The sequence below is a fragment of the Rhyacophila brunnea genome, unplaced genomic scaffold (genome assembly GCF_057557595.1).
Source record: "Rhyacophila brunnea isolate RB1 unplaced genomic scaffold, BYU_Rbru_1.0 scaffold_8, whole genome shotgun sequence".
NCBI classification, from domain to species: Eukaryota; Metazoa; Arthropoda; class Insecta; order Trichoptera; family Rhyacophilidae; genus Rhyacophila; species Rhyacophila brunnea.
In genome coordinates, this window is record NW_028233350.1 from 32,721,300 (window position 1) to 32,744,343 (window position 23,044).

Here is a 23,044-nt window from a genome sequence, read left to right on the forward strand (position 1 = left end):
CAAAAATCATTAATTGAAGACTTATCTCAGAACGCCTCAATGACACAATGATTTTCACAACAGAAATGAGGGATGTTTTATATTTATATAAAAGAATTTCCATAAACATATTCCACGATTGAAATAGATTATGTGGCTTATAGTTCATACAGCCTGATGCTGCACAAGGATGAATGGTTACTAATTTAATCCTAACATAAGAATGACCACGTATGTATTCCAATTATTGTAAGTATCAATATTTTTTAAGGTAATCTATATTAGCAGAATTCAATAGACTATTTTCTCTCTCTAAGCACTGACAACATTAAAAAAGCGTTATCACATTGGAAACGGATGATTGTCAATCAATTTGCACTATAGAAAAAAATAGTTTTCACTTGTTAATAGATTATTATAAATCATTACTCACAACACTAAATAAATACGTATGAAATAGACATTTTTCACCTATAAGCATGGTTTGTTTCTAATAATATTATTATTTTGTAATCCGATATCTACATATAATTTTAGGATGGGCATAATTAGTACCTAGTAGTAATAACGCCCACGGTGGCCGTGCGGCTTAAGCGTTGGACTATCATTCTGTGGGTCCCAGGTTTGAATCATGGGTCTGGCAAGTACACATATTGTTTTTCAACTTGTGTGTGAGTCAGAGTATGGACCTAATAGGTTGAGCAAGTGGCTGACATCCATTTCTCGTAAAAAGAAAATCTGTTAATACAAACCTCTACTCTGTGGAGGCCCATATGATCCTATTAGGATCGGACATGGTCGAAAAAAAAAAAATAATTAATTACAATATAATTGATTCGATATGTGAAAATTATTTTTTCCATAGTGTAAATTGACTGCATGTTACAACTGTCATTAATTTTTTGAAAATAATTTATTTCCAATACAATAAGTCAGCGTATAGTAAAAAAAGTGTTTTAAAAGAAGTAACATATGATTTTTGTTTTGTTATAAACCATTTTAAGTGATTTCATTCTTTTAGTTGTAGAATTATTTAATTTAAGTGAAAACTGTTTAACAAATGTTTGAATATTTTTTTGTTTTGTAAATTTTGACTAATGCAAAGTGCAATCAATTCTGACCTGTTTTTAAATTTCATGTACTACGAAAATTTTACGATTGATTTCAACAGTGTGTATATACTGAAAATTGTTTCCAAATAGCCTATTCCGTTATTATTATGTCGTGCTTATTTATTAATCAGCCATGATGAGGGGTGTAATTATAATACTCCAACAGGTCGTTCAAAGTTCTTTAAATCTATTCCTTATCCAAACTTAGGGAAATAAAAAAAAATCTTATAGGTAACAAAAAAGAAAATAGCACCGCAGTGGTGTTCCCTCTAAAAGCGGACATGAGAAATAGATAAAATTGGTGAATTGAAAAATTAATCAGTAAACGATATTTAAATTCAGTATAACAATCTAACGCCTACGATGGACCCTAGTCCCTAGAGCCCCTTGGTACTGTACCAGTTTATAATGTCATGGGACCTGTTCGAACCCCGGGTCTAGAAAATTCACATCTTGTTTTTAATGTGCATTTGGACCTAATAGGTTGAGCAAGTGGCCAACATCCATTTCTTATAAAAACAAAATCTTTTAATACAACCTCCATTCCTTTTAGGATCGAACATGGTGAAGTCATAGTAGTATGATGATCTATTTGAAAAGTTATAAGCACTAGCAAAGCCAGCTGTCCTGCTGAACCTTGCAACCAACTTGGCATCCTAACCACTAGTGGTAGATATTAATAATATGAAATAAATCTAATAGAATAAAAATAATGACAAGCATAAACTGAAGAGATCCCTGATTACTTTATATGTATGGGGTGTCTGTACATGGATTTTTTCCAAAGGCTGACTATATTTAGGTACTTATATTTATCTTTGAGTGCAATGCGGTAACCTGTTCGCAATAAATGAAGATTTTTGATTGCATATTTCGTGCAAATTAAATCCATTTATTTCAATATGCAAGAATCATCATTGCATACCATATCCATACCATATCTAAGTGCATAATAAATAAAAGCACATAAATGCATGCAAGTATGAGCAATATCATTGAAGTTTACATTTTTGTGTCACGGCTTGACTATAAATAGTGAGCCTTGGGTTTTTTCTTTTGGAGAGACTTTTGCACAAATGTCGGTTAGACGTGATTTTTTCGCAAATTTGTCACTTTTGTGAAGTAGTTTTATTTTTCTGACGTATTTTTCAAAAAAAATTATACAAATTGTTTCTTCAATTAAGTGAGAACCCCAATGGATTTAGTAAATAAATAATAACTATTTCTCGTAAAAGGTATATTAACATTAACTTCCAGTCTGCGAGACCCCATTATACGCGCAAATACTGATATGAGCGAAAACGGCAATTTATAATAAGTAATCCATCTACTGAATAAATCTAACAAGGAAATGAAAATAAGGTTATTTCTATCACATACAGCAATCGAGACAATAGAATTGTAATTAAAGAAAAATATTATTATAAATGATAAAAATTATTGAAAACGGTAGGAACGAATGCTTACAAAAATTGCCTTCCAATGAAGTTATTTTCTTTCACAGTATAAAAATTATTTTTCATTCAAAAGTAGCTGGTCTCCGATACAATTTCAGAAAAATAATAATAGGGAAATTTGAGTACATTAGAAGAAGAAAATAGTCGATTATGTACAGGTAGACTTTGAATATTATTAATAAAAAATGATTATACTTTGCCGAGTATTAAAGCTAAGAGAATCCTGGTTTCATTAGTGAATTCTAATCTCCAGTTATGAAGTTATGTTTTCGGAGGTTGATCTAATGAAAACCAAATACCGCTCAAAACTTATCGAGAAATGAGAAATCAGGGCAGCTTTGTCTAGTATGATTTCGAGGCAACAGGCTACTGATAATTTCTAATAGCTAAGTACGTAAGTAACTGAAAATATTTTCAAACTCCATTAATATGGCTACCATGCATTGTAATTTAAATCAAGGTTTCGATTTACAGATGGTGTTACCATTTTGAAGTGAAACTTTTTTCGTTTTGATGTACATGCTAATAAAAATAGTTACCTGATCACTGCCAGAGACGAGTTATCTCGTCAAAGCATGTATCAAGCCATGGACGAGTTAACTCGTGCGTTCTTTTCAACGTCATAACTTCTGAATAAACTGTTTGTGTATATTTTTTAAACAATATTTATCATTTTAGTCATGATCAACTCGAGAAACATGTTGATTTGATAAGTTTTCATAAATATTTCATATTTTTTAAGGCATTTATTTTATTCCAAAAATAGCTGTAATAAGTGTCAACCTAGTAAAAATTGGCTGACAGTGAAAAGGTTAATTTTTTTTTTATATCTAAGTACAGAAAATATAAAAATTGTGATTCTTTTTATTTCCATTTTATTTCATTTCCTCATTTGGAAGGATTGAATTCACAATATATATGAAAGGAAAAATATCAAGTCATATTAAGGGGGGACATGCTCGTCGAAGGTCAAAATTGAGTTTTTATTGTATTTTCAAACCATGATCCTGGACACTCCTTAAACGTTGTAGATAATCTATTTATATAATTTTGAAGCCTTATTATCCTTTATATTTATTTTAAGCATTTGATGACTGCATAAAGTATTTTTGTTACATAAAATAGTATTCTTTTAAACCTCTCGCTCTAATGTTTTAGAATATAGTCATATTTCGGTACATAACTGTGCAGTGGTGTTAAGATTTTTTAAGTTTATTAATTTTTAAACGCATTTATAAAACCATTAGTATAATTTATTACGAGATAATTTTTGTAAAATATTGACGATAAAAAATTATGTTGATAATCTCTGTGATCCCAAATTTGACAAGAATTAGGCATTTTATTATTCAAAAAATCGGCAAGATTAACACATTTGAAGATGATTCTAAAGATACTTATTATAAGCTATGTTTTTGACCATTCAAGTGTGATAACTCCCTACTTCAATTATAGTTTGTCAATTTATGACTACGGCCGTATGGTGTAGCTTAACCACTGGGGAATGACAAAAGAAATGGCGTATTTCAAAAAAACACTACCTTATTCTTAGGTCAATAATTATTATAAAGCAATCATTATTCATAAGATGTTTATTACACTTGAATGGTCAAAGACATAGCTTATAAGTATCTTTAGAATCATCTTCAAATGTGTTAATCTTGCCGATTTTTTGAATAATAAAATGCCTAATTCTTGTCAAATTTGGGATCACAGAGATTATCAATATAATTTTTTATCGTGAATATTTTACAAAAATTATCTCGTAAGAAATTATACTAATGGTTTCATAAATGAGTTTAAAAATTAATAAACGTAAAAAATTTTAACACCACTGCACAGTTATGTACCGAAATATGACTATATTCTAAAACATTAGAGCGAGAGGTTTAAAAGAATACTATTTTATGTAACAAAAATACTTTATGTAGTCATCAAATGTTTAAAATAACTATAAAGGATAATAAGGCTTCAAAATTATATAAATAGATTATCTACAACGTTTAAGGAGTGTCCAGGATCATGGTTTGAAAATACAATAAAAACTCAATTTTGTCATTCGACGAGCATGTCCCCCCTTAAATTTTCAGTTAATGGAAGTGTTCCGCAGTTATTCTTATATTTTTTTAAAGACTCATTTGTTTCTGTCACAATTGTAATCTGTATAATTTTGGTCAATATATTGAAATTGTGTAAGAATTATTATAATAGTTGCATAGTTTTTAATATTCATGTTTTTAACTGGGAAATGAATTATCCCATTTACACATTTCGCGAGCCTAATACTACAAGGTTCGAAGTGTTCGTCCTTGAGAAAAGAAACCCAGCAATGGAGTACTATTCTTAGCTGCCTCATTGTTACTTTTGTTTCGCCAAGGACAAACACTTAGAACCTTGTAATTCTCCACTCGCGATTTAACTATATTAGGATAAAGATTTGTGACCTTCAAGTACCTTGAGTATATTAGTAAATTGAATCAGATAGAGATATTAAGGCTAGATAAAGATCAAGTAAATACCTAATAAAAGAATAGATTGTATCTAACTTTGTGCATAGATAATAAGGCTGGAACTACAGAAAAGTAAGAAGAAAATGCTGTTTCATTTTTGCATACGATCACTTATGAAAAATAACGGGAAAGCCTATTGTGTAGAAGTCTAAAATATTAATATTAACATCTCACGATGTAGAAAAGCCTAAGAGCAATGTGTTTAGCATCTCGATTTTCCTTAATCCTACAAATTTTTTAATTTCCCTAGGTAGCAAATATGTCAAAAAAATGACACATACAAAAATAACAAATAGTTATCGTTTCCAATAGACTTCTAATCGCTGGAAACCAATATGATATTAGTAATTCTTGCGAGAACACACACCGAAACATCAAATCTCACACCATTTCCGGTTTACTTACTGCGCCTGTGCCAGTCGTCGGAAAACATTTTGCAAACCAACCACAACACTTGCAGGAACGAACCTATTACAACATCGAAGATATGAAAAAATTAGCCATGGTTGCTGACAGGTACATGAAAGTGAAGCTAAAACACCTAGGTTTGTACTATAAAACTAATGATTAAATTAACTGCAAGATACTTCACATAGCAGATTCACATGTAGCAAGCTTTACTTGTGTGCTTTGAGATTTATGTGCCTGAGCAGCACGAAATGTTTTTTATAATGATACAGTATTATTTAGATGAAAAGTAATGTATTTTTTTAATTCACAATGCACTCAATGTTGTTTAAGTGAATATAATTTTACTATAGTTAGGTACCAATTCAATAATTTTTTAAATGTTTTAGAATTTATTACTATCAAGTGTTGTAATATGAAAAGTTGAAATTACTCCATTTATTATATTAATTCAATATCTGTGAATGACATGCATTAATCGTGAGAGTTTACTGATTGAATAAAAATGATGTATAAAAGCTTGACCACTATTTATTCCAGACCTGCAAAAATAATATGCATAGGTATTTAGATTGTTGTTCCAGTGAAGCAAAGTAACGAAGGAAAATGATGGTTGTTTCGTTGCTATAGTTACAACTTCCGCCCAGATATTGAAATTCAAACTGTTTTCTGTTGATTATCATGTCTAACAAATATGATAAAAATTGTAGTTAAAGCCGCGTTGACACGGTCCAAGTACGATCCAAGTCTACTTGGATAGGAATAATTAGTATGAAGATGTCTCATCCAAGTGACAGCTTCATACTATTTATTCCTATCCAAGCTACTTGGACCGCGTCCTACTCATCCAAGTTAACTTGGATAGGAATAAATGGTATGGAGCTGTCACTTGGATAGGAATAAATAGTATGAAGCTGTCGCTTGGATGAGACATCTTCATACTAATTATTCCTATCCAAGTCTACTTGGATCGTACTTGGACCGTGTCAACGCGGCTTAAATCTAAAATAAATGTTACAGTGTAACATTGTTGTCGTGCATCTTTTGACTGTGTGACAATTTCTTTTGCAGGTTCGAAGAGTGGGCCGTAAAATGTTTTCCTCCGGTACGTCGCTTCACATCGAACACAGCTTTATTTTATTCAGACTGGAAGAATTAGACCTGATACATTGCGAAAGCTGTAGAGGTGAAAGAATCAGAGGGAACTTTTAAATAGAAGGAGTATCACATCCACCAATGTCTTAACTAGACGGGATTAAATCATTGTTACCCGATTCTTCCACTCGGAATAAAGAGTGACAGTCTTTGTCTTAATAAGCTGATCGGAGACCTTGTCAGGTTTGTCTCCGGATCTGATGAGGGCCGAGTCTTGCGCCTCGGGGTTCTCCATCTCCGGAAGACCCTCGGCAGAGTGGTAGATGGTAAAGTGGGACAGGCTCAAGAATCTCGTCTTGTTTCTCACAGACGTCAGTGTACTGGCAGAGCCGAATGACTTAGCGTCTGAGAAATAATCGTCGTCATCATCACTCATTTCAATTTTAAACTTGTATTTTTAAACTTGTCTGGACGAATGTTATTTACAATCGCGAAAGCCAAATTAATCATTAAAAGCGAAATTATGTCATAACCTAATTAAGACCAACTACTTAATAATGTGTTACATGTTCTAATAGAATAATCGAAACATCGCACCGGATACGATTTTGAAGTTACGCTGAAGCGGGCGTGTCAAAGATGGTTTCATTTATCCTATTTTTAAATTTGTTATCACATTTACAGTTTCCAGTGAAGATTTGTAATTAAAACTAAGCTTAATTTATTGATAAATGGATGACTGGCTGTTGCGATAAATTTATGTACACAAATTCGGCATAGAAAACTACAATACCAGATAATAAGTAACCAACACATCTGCGACAGCGCCCTATTTACTAGATACTCACCAATACATAAACATTGACATAAATGTCATAAATACATGAAATTGTCTATGACCCTGACAGCAATACGGTGTGGTTACTTGCCAATCTAAAAAATATATTATTCCAAGACCACAAACTACAATATCTGAATAACTATCAGAATAATTCAGTGTGACAAAACCTGATAACTCAACTTTTTGACGAAATTGAGTTATCACTATATTCAGACTCCTCTCGTTGAGATCTATAAGATGGCAAAACCCAATATATCGTAGACCCACTAGTATTGGAGTTATGAACGTTGGCATTTTGTTATATCCCCAAAATGTTGATTTTCGAAAGTTGATAGAAGCTTATAAAGGAAAATATTTCATTTTGCCATCTTTCGTTTCCAAGGTTTGAGTGAAATGTATAATATGAAAAAAACATAATATCTGCCAATACTATGATTTTACCATCCGATATTTTGTTTGCTAACATCATGGTAGGTATTATAAGATGACTAAGATGACAAGATGGTTAGAACTAACGAAGAACCAGCAGGATAAAGAAAACCCTAATAAACCTACTAGAAGAATACTCTCACAGATAACTTAGGTAGTTTTAAAAATACCTCTCTCTATCTATATACCATCAAATGCAAATAATGATCCGGAAGTCGGTGTAAGAATTAATTGTCAAGAAAAAACCGTCGAATCTGATTCTCAAACATCAGTTAGTGGTGCTGAATTAACAGATACTACAACAATAATTCATTCTGACAAATTCATCGCCAGCTGGCTTTCATGGACAAGATTTAAGAGGAAGACATCCACAAAAAAAACGAATTGGTTGATGAACGAGTCCAGATCAAGGCATTTATAAGAAGGCGTCCAAAACACGAGAGCCATTACTCCTGTAAAGATGTTCCTATTTAAATATGCTTACCAAGTCATTTTAATATTGAAATTATGTAATGGTGAATATAAAACAATGAAGTTGAAAAATGCATATTATGATCTATTTAACAAACGGGTCACAAATTAAATAAACCTTATTTAAATAAATAAGGCGTTGAATAAATATTACATGTAAACGTTATATATCTATCAAAGAGGCAAGGAATGAAATCTCCAAACAACACAATGCACATGTCATTGATGCACACAAAGGTTATAACAGTAAATCAGGAGATATAACTACAGCTAAGGAAAGATCAAACCAACTAGTTATAGGTAGTTGTTTACAACAGGTTCTACCATGTCTGATCAATGCTCGAAATGGAAAATTTTACGAACAGGAACGCTCAATAATTTTTCAAAAAGGTGCAATATTAGATATAATATCTGTAATATAAAAAAATATCTTAGTTTTACATAATGTACTTTATAAAACATTTTAATCATCACTTTCGCCCGAATCAGTTGTTTGTAACATAAAAAATATATCATAATATAAGTTTACGAAATCGTTTACTAAAAAATACATCATTCATAATAATAATAATAATTATACAAATATGTATACCTAAATGTAAGTATATGAATCTAATTGAAGTAGGAAACATAGAAATATATGAAATAATGGACAAACAAATACAATTGTCCATTGTTTCGTCAGTAGTTTGAATAAAAACATGTAACCAAGTGTGAATGGAAACATGAGTGAAGATAGTACCTTATCGTTATTGATTTTTGGGTTTTCACCACGTGTACTTTTTTCCTCGATATCATATAATATCTCTTGATAATGGCCTCTGCAACAAGCCCGAAACGTTGAGCAAAGAATGAAGAATTAATTACACATGGTGAAAACCCAAAAATCAATTACGATGACAAACAACCGTGAAAGTCTCAAACAGAAGATAAGTACATTGGTTAAACCAAATTGGGTCTAGGACGATTTGACACCGCGAACTGGCCTCCGGCGATTGGCCTCCGGTTATTGGCCGCCGGTACAATCGAACACCGACCCAATTGTCCTCCGGGACGATTGGACGCCGGTACAATCGGCCGCCGGCCCAATTTGACACCGGCCCAACTGGCCGCCGGGAGATTGGACGCCGCACCGCTGAATAAAATGCGCAAAGAAAAAGACCTACGTAACGACTTCGTAGAGAAAGTAGACACGACACTTTAATAAATGCTTCTATCTACTTAGTGGTTGTACCTAATACATTTTGCGCTTAATATATTTTTATTATGATTGATAATAATTAATATTTATGCTGTTTATAATAGAAAAGAATTCTTTTCTCGCCAGAACTTGAAGATGTGCATAATTAAGTAATTTATTGTGTATACCTACCTATTCATATTAAAAACAACAAATATTAATAATGAATTGGTAAGTTAAAATATTATCTTTCTGCGTTTTCTCGATTTCATGTTATTATAATTGAACTTTATTTGTGTATATCACCCGTAAATAAGTATTTTGAAGATTATGAAATTACAAACAATATAAGTAGGTAAACTACTTGAAAGGTATCTACATAGTACATTATATATTATGTTGACAAAGCGAATTTGTAACTTTATAAAAGTTTCAGTCATTTTATTTAAGTATAGTATATATATATGATGTTTATAAAAATAACGGAACTCTTTCCTCATCTTTTAAAGATGTGCACAATTAAATTTACGTATTTTTATTTATATTTATGAATCTGTAGGTGTCCCTATAAAGGGCATAATTAAGTATATGTTATGCGAAACTCAACTTTACAGAAAGCGAGGAAAAACACCAAATAAAAACAGTAAGTAACCAAAATATATGTATTCGTATATGGTATTTTTTTATAAATGTATATGATTTAAAATACAACCATAAAACACTAAAGCTATTGTTATTTATTTCGTCGTGTTTTTTTTTATTTTTTGCCTGTTTCTAGTTTATTAGTTAAATTGAGCCAGTTTGAATGAAAATAGTATTCTTTCAGACTTTTCTTAAATTAAAACAATACCTACATTTTAAAGTGTGTTTTAGGGTTAATAAAAATATCTTTAAATATTTAAGAAAATAGTCTGCTGTAAATATTTCAGTAGGTTGATGGATAAATATGTAAAGTAACCTTATAGTAATTAATAATATTCACTATTTGCTAGGTCATATTTTTATAATAATACGTACATATAAGCTGAGCCAGCTGGCGGTCGCCAGTCTGTCTCGCTAGGTCTTGCAGACGGCTTGGCGGTGTTGGATTTTAATATAATTGTGAAGTATGCATAGATGGCGCCATAGTTTTCCCTTCAGGATGTGTTTTTTATTCACGTCAAACAGTTTGACATTTCGCTGATTTGTCATTTTTACGATTTGCAAATCGTCGCTGCCAATATAAATTTGTATTCATATGCGTAGTCTATTCAGGAGTCTGGCCTTCAGAATATCGTCTAACACCGCCTTAGGCTGCTATGCCTAGCAGAACACCTGGCAATCACCGTTTGTTACCACTGACATTTTAATTTTAATACAATATAAGTGTAGGTATGTGCAGTTAAATATGATAAATAATTATACATCTCATTCATTCGAATATACAGCAATATTATGTGATTATCATAAAAAGCGACCCATTATATCCAAATATTAATCTCTTTCGGGTCCTATTTACATAATAGAAAAAGGTTAGCAGCTTAAAAAACAAATTTAAACATTGTTTTGTTTCATTGTCTATAAAAAATAAATGTATGTAAAAAATATAATAATATTTACAAATCAAATTTTGAATTCAAAATTAACCTTAGCCAATATAGTTTCCCGGTGCGGGACATTCAAATGTGGACAAATGTTAATAAATAATAAAACAATACATATTATATCTGAGAGGAATAGAATAGACCAATTCTGATAATAACAGGAATTTATAAAACCTAAAAATGTGGAATCAGCTTAAAGAGGCCTTCATTCAGCAGTGGATTGATATAGGTTGATGACGATATAAAAAGGTAGGTATATAAAATCACAAATTTAAAAAAAATATGGCAGTTTATGTGACTAAGAAGAGTAGAATTAGGTTGGGATAACCTTCATCCAGCAGTGGATTGATCTTGGTTGATGATGATAATGACGATATTATGAATGGGTAAATATAATATCAGCAATTTTGATAAATACAGCAATTCATATGATCGACAGGAATACAAACAAATTAGAAAGGCCTTCATCCATCAGTGGATTGATTCAGGCTCATGATGCTAATGGCAATATAAATAGATATAATATAATATCACCAATTTTGATACATACAGCAATTCAAATGACATAAAGGAGTAGAATCAGGCTAGGGAGGCCTTTATCAAGCAGTGGATTGGTTCAGGTCGATGATGATAAGGATGATGGAAATAGGTATAATATCACAAATTCGTTAAACCGATAGTCGTAGAATCACGTTGCGGAACCCTTCGTCCAGCAGTGGATTGATGATGATGATGAAATTCAAGTCTATCAAGAATACAATCAACGTAGAGAGGCCATCATCCAACAGTGGATTTATTAAGGCTCGTGATAAAAATGGCATCATAAATATAGATAGTATAATATCACTGATTGTCATGTGTAAGTAAGGAGTAGAATAAGGCTGAGGAGGCTTTCATCCAGCAGTGGATAGGTCCAGATTGATGATAATAAGGATGGTAAAAATAGGTAGATATTATACAATATCACAAATTTTGTCAACTATAACAATTCGTATTAATTTATTTCATTGTTTGCAATGGCAACTTAATATGACTATATCTATGGAATTTAGTAGCCTAGGTAATATTTCAATAAAAAATAGTGCGTAAGCAGGCACAAAGAAGTATTTAAAAAAAATCAAATTTGTTATTAATTAATAGAAAACTCATCTTGATTGATATTGAATATTTATGGGTGCTAATAGAAATGTCACATTTTTTCGATTAATTCTGCAAATTCTAAATTTGAATTCTGACACGTCAAATGAACTTGTTTTGCGAAAGAAAATAAACGACAATCATAAGTCTATAAGTTTGACAGATAAAAAAGCAGTAACATGGTTTTAGATTATATTTTCGTAGTAATTAGTGAGGAAAGGTGTATTTATTTCTAGTTAAAACTCAATAGTGCGCCAATGTGCTACTTACAGATTTAACATAATTATAGATCATTAGTAAATATAATCAATAAAAATACTTAGGTACTACACTCAAGAGGTGTAAAATTGTCAATTCTGGGAACATAGCAACGTATTGGGAATTTAACGGAGGTTACTAATGAGATACCTATATCAATGATATCAATCTAGTGAAACAAATATTCGATATTATTCTTACATGCTACTTTTTTTCCACTTCACTTCAAATACTTCAACTATTCATAATTTATTTGTTAATTTATTATTATTATTTATTGTTATATTTTTTATTGTGATCATTGACTTAATAGGTAGGTGATAAAGTTTTTACCTACTTTATTGTATGAATTTGTTATATAAGTTAAAATTGACTGCATTCGTTGTCAGTGTGTGTTTACCATTGGTGAGTGCGCATAGTGCTTGAAGATACCGAAAGGCGAAACTAGGCGTAACTAAACTCGTAAAAACGACTTCCTTGATACGTACCCTCGATCGATAGTATTAATATAATAAAGGGATAAAGCACAAAGATTAATCTTCAATAACAAATGAATCAAACAAAACTAAAGTTCAAATCTCAGAGTTATCATCTTAGGTTTATTGCAGAATCAAAGAAATAATATTATCTGTCCTATGTAATATTACTAACAACAGAACCATACTATAGGGAAAAGCGTATGACACAAAATAATTTTAATAATAGAAAAATAGGTACATAATACAAGTTGAGATAATATAATATGCCTGCACATAGTGAATGATGGAAGTTGTCTTGTACATTTTTTACGAATAATGAATTGTGTTCTCAAAGCCGGTTTGGTTCTAAAATTTATTTATCTGGGGCTTTCCCACGTACCCAGGTATTTCCACAGATAAATTAAAAATAATTTCCTATTACAAACATCGGCTTCCTAGTGATTAATATAATAGGTATTATATTATATTTCGACGTAGTTACACAAAAAATACAACTCATAAAATATAAATCAATGCTTGGTGAAATGTTTCACCAGTCAATATAATTTTTTTCCTAGATTATTTATTTTCTTATTATCTTCCCAAGTCATGTCACCATTCTGTATCCACCATATATATAATGTGTGGATGGTTTTAAGTAGCCTTTCAGGATGCCGGAATCGAGTTGGCTTGAAAAACAGCCTTGGTCAGGTGACAGGTGGTGGTATTGACTTCTGTTGTCAAAGAGGATATATAATTATTAAGTTTACACTGCTACTTATTACTATTTTGTTTTACTGTTTTTGTTATATTATACGTATTCATATTCCAACAGTGAATTTTCCATTTGTGACATTTTCTTCAGAAATAAATATTTACCTTCTTCTTCTTATTGCGCCATCCCCTAGCGGAGGTCGGACACCATCAAGGCAATATTAGCTTTGTCGTCTGCTACCTGGAATAGTTCAGTGGAGCTGCACTCGTACTAATCACGGAGGTTTTTAAGCCACGAAATGCAGCGCCGTCTTCTGCTACGCTTACCATTGATATTTCCTTGAATGATAAGTTGGGGAATACTGTACTTTGTAGTTTCCTGGTTTTAATACTACGTAGAACTTCTTGCTCCTTTCCCATTCGATTGAGAATTTCAAGATTTGTAACCCGGTCAGTTCAAGAAATTTCGAGGATGCATCTATACAGCCACATCTTGAAAGCTTCAAGTCTCCGTGACATCTCTTGGTTTAGCGTCCATAATAATGTATTAATGTTAGCCATACTATTTATCTTTCAACAAAAATATGTGTACACATTTTAAATTAAAGGTTAAATTTTTAACATATGAACATTTCGATTTAAATTAATATCTAGTACACTTTACTCCAGTTATTTTTTAAATAATGTAAAAATATATACCACACTATGGAAAAATATTCATTTACCTATGCACCGTGCTGAATTTTTTGAGTCAACTTTTCTTGAAATTTATCTAATGTGAGTTAGCGCGTTTTTTTATTAACTACGTTTAGTAATAAAAATGGAATAAGCAATTTTAAGCCGAAGATACCTAACACCTATTTCAAACGATAGTCTATTGATAATAATATGCCCTACATACAAATTCGTTTTGTCAACATAATATATAATAATGTAGGTACAGAATACATGTAGGTACTGAATACAGTATAGTTTGTTAATTAATATAGACTTATTTTATTTATTACATAAACGCCTTGATTAATATAAATTGTACCTAATTATCAAAGATCGATTGACCAACACATTTCAAACAATAATATTATATAATATAATATAATATAATATAATATAATATAATATAATATAATATAATATAATATAATATAATATAATATAATATAATATAATATAATATAATATAATATAATATAATATAATATAATATAATATAATATAATATAATATAATATAATATAATATAATATAATATAATATAATATAATATAATATAATATAATATAATATAATATAATATAATATAATATAATATAATATAATATAATATAATATAATATAATATAATATAATATAATATAATATAATATAATATAATATAATATAATATAATATAATATAATATAATATAATATAATATAATGTAATATGTAGGTACCTTTCAAGTAGTTTACCTACTTATATATTGTTTGTAATTTCATAAACTTCATATTTACGGATAATGTACAAATATAAATTCAATTATAATAACATGAATCGAGAAAACGCCGAAAGATATTATTTTCACTAACCAATTTATTATTAATATATATATATTTTTTTAATATGAATAGGTAGGTATACACAATAAATTACTTACTTAATTATGCACATCTTCAAGTTCTGACGAGGAAAGAATTCTTCTCTTTTTATAAACAGCATAAAGCATAAGTAATAATTATTATCAATCATAAGCGAAAAAATTATAAGGTACAACCACTAAACATATTAAAGTGTCGTGTCTACTTTCTCTACCAAGTCGTTACGTAGGTCTTTTCCTTTGCGCATTTAATTCAGCCGTGCGGCGTCCAATTTCCCGGCGGCCAGTTGGGCCAGTGTCCAATTGGGTCGGCGCCCGATTGTACCGGCGTCCGATCGTCCCGGAGGCCAATTGGGTCGGCGTCCGATTGTACCGGCGGCCAATAACCGGAGGCCAATCGCCAGAGGCCAGTTCGCGGTGCCAAATCGTCCCATTCCCACCAAATTACATGCTACTTTATTTAAAGCACACCTACCTAAATTGGAAATATTTTGATTAATCACATCAAAATCCATCATGTACGAAAAAGCAGGAGCATGGTTCATAATAAATAAATTTAATCAAATTAAGTACTTAGTGAATACACAAGTTTTACGAATGTAGCATTCATTATTAATATGCATAATTTTAAACAACCTCAGACTTGTAGATATTAAAAAAAATAATAAAATATTTACACCATGTGGGCATGTCGGATAATGTATTCTAATAGGTTTCTGATGTTGTTGAAACTATTAATTATTATGTAAGTAAATTCCCATTGGATTCCTCTATGATTTTATTTAAATGTATGCTACCTCTTTTATTTCGTCAACATCTATCGCATGAGTTTTCGCAATGTATTATTTGCTCAATGCAATCTATATGTTATGTATTATATAATATATGGGTGCATATGAGGGTGAGAAGAAACACGTCACACAGTGATGTTCCTAAACAAAATACCGCGTCAATTTTCTACAGTATTTTAAATCTCCCTATGATGACTCAAATACCTCTGTAATAAGGAATCTGTTCTATGAACATATAACAAAAAATACTTTTGAAATCAATAACTAATACATAATATTTATTCGCTTTTTATGTTAATAGGTATAAGATAGAGTTTAGACACTTACCCAAATCACGGAGTGTAAGGTCCTATTCGAAACCCAACTTCTATAGGGAAACAGCTCAAAATACATTGTTCTAAGATTTCGTCGTTACCACTTGGCAATACCTACACAGTTTTGTTATTTTTACTCTGCTATTATTGTACAGTAAGTACCTATACAAAAATCCTTAGTACTATCATAGTACTACTATGTTTGTGGTTTGCATAGTATGCGACAAGTTTCTCCAATCACAAGACAAACAATAATTCAAAACACCAACAAAAACTCACAATCAAGACACAATAATTATTATAGTACCTACTTGATTTAGGTGGGTATGTACTTTTTATAATTATTATGGTTTTATAAATAAATACTACGACGATGTAAACAATCACGACCTCTTGATAGTCGAGGATTGCTGTTTAAACTAATATTTTGTAAGAAAATTTATTCTTTCAAAGCCCTCAAATCAAAAATTACATGTGCTATTAGTTACTGTTAATAAAACCTTTTTTTGAGACAAAATAATCTCTTCCTTACATAACATTTCTGTGGATTTGAGAGCAATAAATCTTCACCAACAATAGTTTTTTCAATGCACAATAGGTAGGATTCATTGTATTATTATTGAATAGTAAACAGCTTTGCTACGTAGAAGTTTTGTCAAACAAAAAATATGAACTAAGTAGGTACCTACCTATATTGATTTATTTCTAAGGACCGTATTAATATGGTTATTTTAATATCCTCACTAACATATTTTTTCCATTAGCTCTATTTTCTGTATAACATGAAGGATATGTAAAGAGTTTAGGTAGGTACCTACCTACAAGTATTTTTTCACTGCAAAGTATTTCTGCCGAACTAAAACCGAAATAAAAAATAAGAGTACCTAGCTCAGCATGATATGGGTAATACTATGAACGTTTAAATTTGTTCGTTGCCCCTGATGAAGATGCCCATACACGCAAAAATTGTACAGAGACCACTGACATTTTAATTTACTTGCACAATAGCGATATAAAACCTCCTCGGATGTATATCGCTCCATACCGATGGGAAGACACCTCGTTAGTTGCATAGAATCTAATATCAACAGGTCGACTAATGAACGGCCTCGATTGTCTTATGATGAATTATTATCAAAACTATGAATGCGTCCAGCCTACCTAGTACCTATGTAAAGTTAGCTATCCTTTATCCTATATTTTACGCAATCGTCAATCGGACAGTTATGGTTTTGTTTCTCCCATTCATTTCTCTCCCGTTTCATTCAATAAAATATTGTGACTTCCACTCCCATATTGATTACAAATTTAATATACTCAAAATCATAACTGTTTGGGAACCCGCAATTTACACTCTTACCCAAGTCAGCTAAGCCCTGTGGTTCATAACAAAGTGTCGAAAATCCAAGCCTTGGTAGATACCTACACAGAGGTAGTTTATTTATTCATAAAACATTAATTAACAAATGAATTATTTTTCACAATACCAATGTAGATAGTTCATGTGTTTTAATTGAAAATAAAAAAGGTACGTAATAATTTAACGTTATTATCGATATTAGTAGTAGGTATCTACTTACCCTAAATAAATGATGTATTTTGTGATTTTGTCTGCAAGCAAAAAAAGCTTGTTGAATAGCACTAAAGAATAGAATAATATACTATTATCTCATATTGTCTTAAAGAAAACGCAAGCAATGCAGTCATGTAAGGGTGCTTTCTTCAAAAAAACTGTATTTTTTATTATCAGACATGGGTTGTCTAGAAATGCATTGTTAGGAAAAAAATATACCTAGATGCATTTCTAAGAAGAAATTTGGCTTACTGTGGCACCCATTTGTATCGACATGTACGAATTATTAAAAATCAGGGGTAGTCAATAAGTAAAATCATTGTTTAATAAAATAATATATATATTTTTTAAATATATTTATATACCAATTCATATTCCTTAATTTCAACACAATCTGAACCGGAATGCCATATTAAATATTCTGATGAGGCTCGAGAATTTAACGAGACATCTCGCTATCAGGATTCCACGAGAAGGAACAGTAGATTCGAGGATTCCACGAGACGGAACGGAATTGTCAAGGAATTCACGAACCGGAACGGCGCTCCGGGGCGTTTTGCTCCATTCCGAGCGCTGTGTCTGCTATTATCCACAAATATTGTGTACTATATAAGATTATTGTTTGTATAAAATTTAACTATTAGAGATTGTTCTTCTCAAGAATTCTCCGAAGGTTATAATATAGCACGAGTCAACCGGTGGAGAGGTTCGACATCCCATCGTGTGTATTTTTTAAGAAAATCATGAATCTTTCACCCGAAATCAAACACGTTGTCATATACTCAGATGCTGCAGATGGACAGAACAGAAATATTAATGTGGCATGTATGTTTATTTATGCATTATAAAAAATACCTCGGTGAAGAAGCTGATTGACCAAAACTTTTTTCTATCCTATCATACTAGACTCGAATGTGATAATGACCATTCAAGAATAGAGATAGCAAAAAAAAGGTTGACGACAAGAACTTAAAAAATATGGTACTCCGGGATTGATTCCAATTTGTGAGAGTGGCCAGTGATCGGAAGCCGTTTGAAGTGATAAAAATGTCCAAAAATACTTTTTTTGCTTTTTCAAACTACTTACAAATTCACAAATTAATCGAAAATATGATAAAAAAGCTAATAAGTTGAAGTTGTTAAAAATTAGATGGCTTTGATAGCAATGAACTTGAGGGCAATGTAGACGTAGAAGATATTAAGGATTACAATTTAAAAAAAAATATATAGGTACGAGTATAATGATTTAATCGTTTCTTTATAGTATATCTACCTGTAAGAACATACCTAATATTGAATTCATATTATTTCATGGAATATAAAATTCTCATTAGGAACTATTTTTGCAACCCTCTGTAAATATTTGATGCCAATGTCTATATCAATATGTACCTATGTAACATTTTTAATTACCGTCAAGCATTAAACATATATATTTTTAAGCTATTTTTTGAAGTTTTATTATCCAATTACCTCACTTATCATGTTAGTTTATCTTACCATATAATTACAACATATTGGAACATAAGATGGCAAAACATGATGACTTGGAAAATCTGGAAAATCTTTTTTTCTACCAAACGTGAAGAATCAAAACTTTGAAATACTTATTCTATATCTAAAACTCATTTCGAATACATCGTTATATTATATTATTTTCAAAAGACATATTCACCAGAAAGATTCAAACAATTTCTAAATTTAAAACATTCTCCTGCACAATTAACAAAAGTGCACATATCAGGTTTTGCCATCTGAAAACTGAATAATCTGAAGACAATATCCGTGGTCAAAAAGAGAAATGGTATATATTGTCACAAAAGTGTTATTTTGCAGGAGAATTATTTTTAACTTAAAAGTTGAATATCAAATCAGATATTTATATTTTTTATGGAATTTTTGTTTTATACATATTATAAAAAAAAATAATGTTTATGTAATCTGCATATTTTTTGCATTTTTATTAGTAATTTGTCTAGAAATTGACATTTATACCTATTCTCCTGAATGAAATTCGAGTACTTAGCTGACATAATACTTCAAGTTGTTTTCATAATTTGGTATGTAGGGGCGTAATGCTCAATTCGTACTTACCACAAACTTACAGTAAAATTGGTAAATAGCCGAAATCCATCTGTTAACTATAGATTATAGAGATAAGGAATCCTTAACCATAGACTACTTTTGTTATGAACTCGCCCCCTTGCCCCCCTTCTGTATTACCATTTACCACTGACAGCTGCTGTCAAAATAAATTTACGTGTCTTTAAAACGGCCGATACACTCAAATTCATTTAATAATTGATCTCAGTATGGGTATTGAACAACTATTAAATATCCGTGACATTTAATACGACATATTTTCCTTTACTTTCTTGATTCTGTACATGTCTTAATTTAGTAAAACCGATTATCGAATTGAAATGTCAGTGTCAATGAATTATGAATTAACTTTTCTTATTCAGATTTAGATATTTATATAATATTAAACCAATAGATAGGTAGTTGAAATATATAAGTACTTAGTTACCTACACACCAACATGGTAATATTAGTTTTAATCACTCTATATAATTATTCACATCATGGCATATTTTGTAATAATTGTAAATGACAAAATCTGACATTTCAACGGCAAGTGTTACCGTATCGGGAAAAACATGGGTCAAAAAATAACTTATATTATTCACTAATTGCGGAGACATTTAATCATTTTAATTAAATATTAATTGTTTTTTTATAGTTATTGAATTTATTTTGTATATTTTTCATATTTTTGTCATCGTTTAACAATTACAAAATAATTTACCTAAATTATGAAAAAGAGAATTTTTATATATGGTAATATTTTCAATAGAAAAACAGAACGAAGCTATTGCAGATTTGGTGGACCATAGACAACTTGATCATAACTATGAAAGGCTTTCTGGGAAAGTGTTTTGTTGTAATTTTGTTGTAATTTTGACTTAATAAATAAATTTGGATTTGATGGAAAAAGATAATTAGGTACGTGTCATTAAAGTTTTGATTTATTCGTGAAGTAACAATGCAATATCTTAATATCCCTAGAGATATCTGTTTGTTATCACCTGCTAAAGCAAGATAGATCCTGCAAGATAGGATGGATGAAACCTAACATGAGAATTAGGTAAGTATAATATATTCCTTGCTTTTAGGCTCATTGTACCGGGCTGAACAGAGAGGTCAATATATTTTGTGTGTGTCGATCGGTCGCTGGTAAAATGTTTTAAAAGTAGCTTCCTGGCGCCAATTACCTTTCTGCAGGATGTCATCAGCTATGGGGTAATTATCTAACTAATTTAGGGAGGCGACTGCAGATCGAGTACTGCCTGGTAATTCCTGTACCCCTTCATCAGCGAGTACTGACTGCAACCAATTTCCGATGACTGCTCGAGTCGCAGGTTTTGGGGGGCCTCTTGACGAGATAAATAATGCCGGAATATTACCACCTTCTTCTCTTCTCTAATTGGAAACGCGGATAAGTTTTCGTAGCCAAAATACTGGATCGATGTTTTGGCAACTGAAAGCGTTTAATTTCCATCCAGATTGGCGGTGCCTTGATGTGTCTGTCTTGGAACCAAATACTGGCCATAGAATAATAAAATTATAATATGGTCCCCATTATCGACTAGGCCATTATCCGCTACACTGAGTAGGGTAAGGTCATGAACCCGTCATCCCGATGCGAGTAATAATAATATAGCTGTTCTGCATGAAACTTCATAAAGGTTGTATACTAGTGCTGTTGTTTTCTTGAGGTAGTCTACGATTATTCTTGGATCCCAAATCGGTGGTTTTGTAGGTTTAGTCTTGCGGGTGGATATGGCTTTTAACATATGACGCACTACTATGTTACTGCTGATGTCTTTACTGATCATAGGTTTGCAAAAGGTAGCTATGGCTGACTTATGTACAAGAATAATGTTATATGAAAGACCTTCCTTATTGTATAAGTAACCCAGGTATCTAGCCACTTCAATCGGCTCGGAGGTATTATAGCTTGTCGTGTTGGCCATGCACCATGTCTTCCATTTGTCCCATGCAGGTTTATAGGTCTTCAAAGTGGATGGTCGCAAGCCGGAAGTGAGAGTGATCTGTCCTCTACCAACCAGCTAGAAACTAACTCTGCCCACCCGAAATTATCCACAACTGGAGTGATAGTTCCCGGACTTGTGGAAGTAGATGGTTTGTCACCGTGTCTACTAGAAATGACCCTAAGTGCGGGATCGGGTAGGGGGATTCCAGTGATCTCTGCTGTAGGTGTGCGCTCCAAAAACACTTTTTCCACCATGGGGCCACTTGTATATATTTTCCCCTTGCCGTGTTCAGGTGTGCCAATACTTGTGGAATTAGATTCGGTGGCGGGAATATCCAGGCTAGTTTGAAGTCCCACTGTCGACTGAAGGCATCGTGGAACAGCGCAATGGCATCGTTCGGATTTCGCAAGACATACGTTGCGACAACATGGGCTGTGTTGGACGCGAACAGGTCTACGTCTGGGAGTCACCATCTTTGAAATAGGAGAGTTGTAGCCGCCATAACTAGGTGCCATTCTGGGATAATTTTGCTGCGTGAGAGATGGTCTGCCACGCAGTTGTATTTGCCTGGAAGGTATTGTGCCATCAATGATATAGGTACTGGCCTGGTTGGCGATTTCCAGAATCTGTCGGCAAAGACTTAGTAGGGTTGCGGACTTTGTGCCCCCTTCGTTGTTGATGTAGGCCATCACTGTTTTGTTGTCGGTTTGTAGGAGTAATTCTGATCCCCTGAGCGTTTGCTCCCGCAGTTGTATGGCTGAGAGTACTGCATACAGCTCTTTTCGGTTGGAGTGCCACGTGGATTGGCTTTGTGTCCATGTACCTGATCGGTGGTACTCGTCAAACTGCGCTCCCCAGCCTGAATCAGCTGCGTCTGTGGTGAGGAAGTGATTGTAGGTTGCCTTGTGAATCTTTCCTGAGGAGCCCACCGCTTGAATCCACCACATGGTGTCCTATCGAGCTTGTGATGAAATCGATGTTGTTTGGTGAGGGTGGCTCCTTGATAATTAAGCGCTCGTAAGTTGTAGACGTCGGCAATGCAACCTCCCCTGTGGAGTGACGAAGGTTGCAAAGTTGAGTCGCCCGAGGAGGCGTTGAGC

At 32.1% G+C, this 23,044-nt stretch overlaps 1 protein-coding gene and 1 long non-coding RNA gene across 6 annotated transcripts in view; one reads left to right on the top strand and one right to left on the bottom strand.

The window, feature by feature from the left end:
- LOC147064163 (anoctamin-1-like) overlaps positions 1-7,400 on the bottom strand; it is a 38,068-nt gene extending 30,668 nt beyond the window's left edge. The window contains exons 1-2 of one of the 5 annotated variants that reach the window (XM_085958635.1): positions 7,355-7,400; positions 6,797-6,966 (exon numbers count right to left, since the gene is read on the bottom strand). In XM_085958635.1, coding sequence (XP_085814761.1) covers positions 6,797-6,856 — 60 coding nt within the window. In that variant the 5' untranslated portion in view covers positions 6,857-6,966; positions 7,355-7,400. Of the gene's footprint in view, positions 1-6,736 lie in introns of all 5 variants that reach the window. The other 4 variants (XM_085958634.1, XM_085958637.1, XM_085958633.1 and 1 more) reach the window with 4 other exon arrangements.
- Positions 1,066-6,140, top strand: LOC147064165 (uncharacterized). The gene is made up of 3 exons (XR_015071978.1): positions 1,066-2,169; positions 2,661-3,485; positions 4,616-6,140. It is a non-coding gene; the product is annotated as an uncharacterized LOC147064165 (long non-coding RNA).
- Positions 7,401-23,044: the final 15,644 nt, after the last annotated feature.